The sequence below is a fragment of the Pterocles gutturalis genome, unplaced genomic scaffold (assembly GCF_000699245.1).
Source record: "Pterocles gutturalis isolate BGI_N339 unplaced genomic scaffold, ASM69924v1 scaffold14257, whole genome shotgun sequence".
Lineage (NCBI taxonomy): Eukaryota > Metazoa > Chordata > Aves > Pterocliformes > Pteroclidae > Pterocles > Pterocles gutturalis.
Window position 1 is genome coordinate 19,538 of NW_010112966.1, and position 2,225 is coordinate 21,762.

Sequence of the window (2,225 nt, forward strand, 5' to 3'; positions counted from 1 at the left end):
TCTTTCCAGAGCTGTCTGCAAGATTCCAAGACCAGGACTAAAACTAGTCATGCCTTTATGCACAGAGATGTCTCCTCCTTGTTTCTCTTCATCTCTTAGGACAGATTCTGGAGGTAGACCACCCTTCAGAAGCCTTGCCCATATTGCATCGCTAGCCTCCACTTCCCTGGTCAGGCCTTGGTCTAGTCTCTCTTCTCAGCCAAAATCTTCCTCACAGAAGCTGCCAGCAAGGCCATCGGGGCAGCCTGGCCATTCCCGGCGGTTTGGGGACTCAGCAAGGACAGACAGTGAAAATGAGCTTGTGTTTAGTGGAACAGAAAGTCTCTTACACGCTCTTTGTAGAAGAAACAGATCAGTGCCCAAGAGCTGCAGGATAGCTGGCTTCTTTCCTTCGGGCATTCATCAGTGCAATAGTTACACGTTGATGGAAGCAGCCTGACAGGCTTTACTCTGCTCTTGAGGTGCAGCTTGAAACAGCAGGAGCCGTTGGCAGGGGCACCCAGGGCCCCTGAATGCATTGCTATCGTACTGCGTTCTTTGTGGCTTCACCTGAAAGGGGCTGCAGATGAGGAACAGAGGCTGGTGGAGGTTTATTTTCTGCTGTTGTCAGAAATTCCCACTTGGGCCAACTGTATTATTGATTGCTTTTATTGTGAGAACAGCTGTTCAGACGGATGTGTCAGCCACTTGAGCCTCTGTGACTGTGCAGCAGACACCAGTTGTCATTTCCGTGCCTTCCAGAGGAGCAACGTCAAATAAATCTCTTCTCCAGCTTCACATGCAGCAGTGTCACTCTCCTTGCTACAGCCCAGGGCTGGTTGACACCAGAGAGCCAGAAACACCAGGGAAACGTGTCTGTGTGGTGGCAGTCCCAGCCAGTGACCTGACAGCAGAGCAAGCCTTGTGCTGGTCTGTTCAGGACGTCGGGGTGTCTTTCAGCCAAAGCAAACATCTCGTGTTGCTCGTGCCGCCCTGGCCCCAGTGCTGCTCAGTCCCCATATGCCAGAGATTCAGCAGCACTGGGTGGAGTTACAGGTTTTTGTGTATCTTATTGGAGACGCTGGGTTATGACAGCTCTTTTGTGGGAGACAAAAGCAGAAGAAAATGCCCTCTGAAGAGGGAGGAACTGACCTAGTTCAGGCTCGTGACAGCCAGCCCCAGGCACAGCGCTCACGGTGCGGCTCAGGGTGTAACTGTGCATCTTCTCTGCAGGGGCTGGAGTGGCTCTGCTGAATGACCACATTTATGTAGTCGGTGGATTTGATGGGACGGCACATCTCTCCTCTGTGGAAGCCTATAATATTCGCACTGATTCCTGGACAACCGTAACGAGCATGACAACCCCCCGCTGCTACGTGGGGGCCACCGTGCTGCGGGGAAGGCTGTATGCAATCGCTGGGTAAGCGCCTGCCCTGGGCTGGAGAGGGAGGTGCCCTGCATGTCTGTTTGCTGGCACAAGGGAGTTTAGGTCGTGCTGCCTGCTGCTCTGTTTCAGGTGGCCTCTCCTCACGTTTATATTTCAAGCTTTATGAGAGGAGACAGCCCATAGAGTCACGGTGCTCAACCTGAATAGGCAGGGTGATGGTCCAGGGCCAAGACAGGCAGGAGAGCGGCAGCAGGCATCAAAAGGGAGCCTAATGCAGTGGTTTTATTTCTTAGGCAGTTGTTCAGCCTCCCAGGAAAGGCTGTGAACGGCTCAAACTCTTCCTTCAGCAAGATCCCTCACCTGTAACTTTCTGTCCTTGCAGATATGATGGCAACTCACTGCTGAGCAGCATCGAGTGCTACGATCCCATCATTGACAACTGGGAAGTGGTAACCTCCCTGGGGATGCAGCGCTGTGATGCTGGAGTCTGCGTCCTTCGGGAGAAGTGATCTGGAGGGAACTTGCAAAGAAGACCATCCAAAAAAGTCTCAGCTGGAGGAAGAGTACCAAATGATTTGCAGTGACTGTTCTTGAGAGTGGTGGATGCTGTGGAAATAGGCACCAGAACAGCAGCTTTGTGTGCTGCTTTTGACTAGAGCATGTGCATAAACGTGTTATCTCGGCAGTCATTTGAAATTGGGGGCTCTGTGTGAAGCTGGAGAAAGGTGGTGAAGTGGGTCAGAAACTGCACTCTCTGCTGTTCCTGTGGCTAAGTCTATCAGCAGAGCAGAGATGCCCCCAACCTTGTCATCAGCCAGCCTGGTGAATGCTTCCAAGGACGTGTACGTACCACTAGGCA

General features: G+C 52.4%; 1 protein-coding gene across 1 annotated transcript in view; it reads left to right on the forward strand.

Annotated features, from left to right (window-relative positions):
- The window catches only part of KLHL12 (kelch-like family member 12), a gene marked incomplete at its 5' end in the record, with an annotated part of 15,439 nt that extends 13,564 nt beyond the window's left edge, over positions 1-1,875 (forward strand). The window contains 2 exons of the mRNA XM_010074273.1: positions 1,213-1,399; positions 1,749-1,875. Coding sequence (XP_010072575.1) covers positions 1,213-1,399; positions 1,749-1,875 — 314 coding nt within the window. The remainder of the gene's footprint in view (positions 1-1,212; positions 1,400-1,748) is intronic.
- Positions 1,876-2,225: the final 350 nt, after the last annotated feature.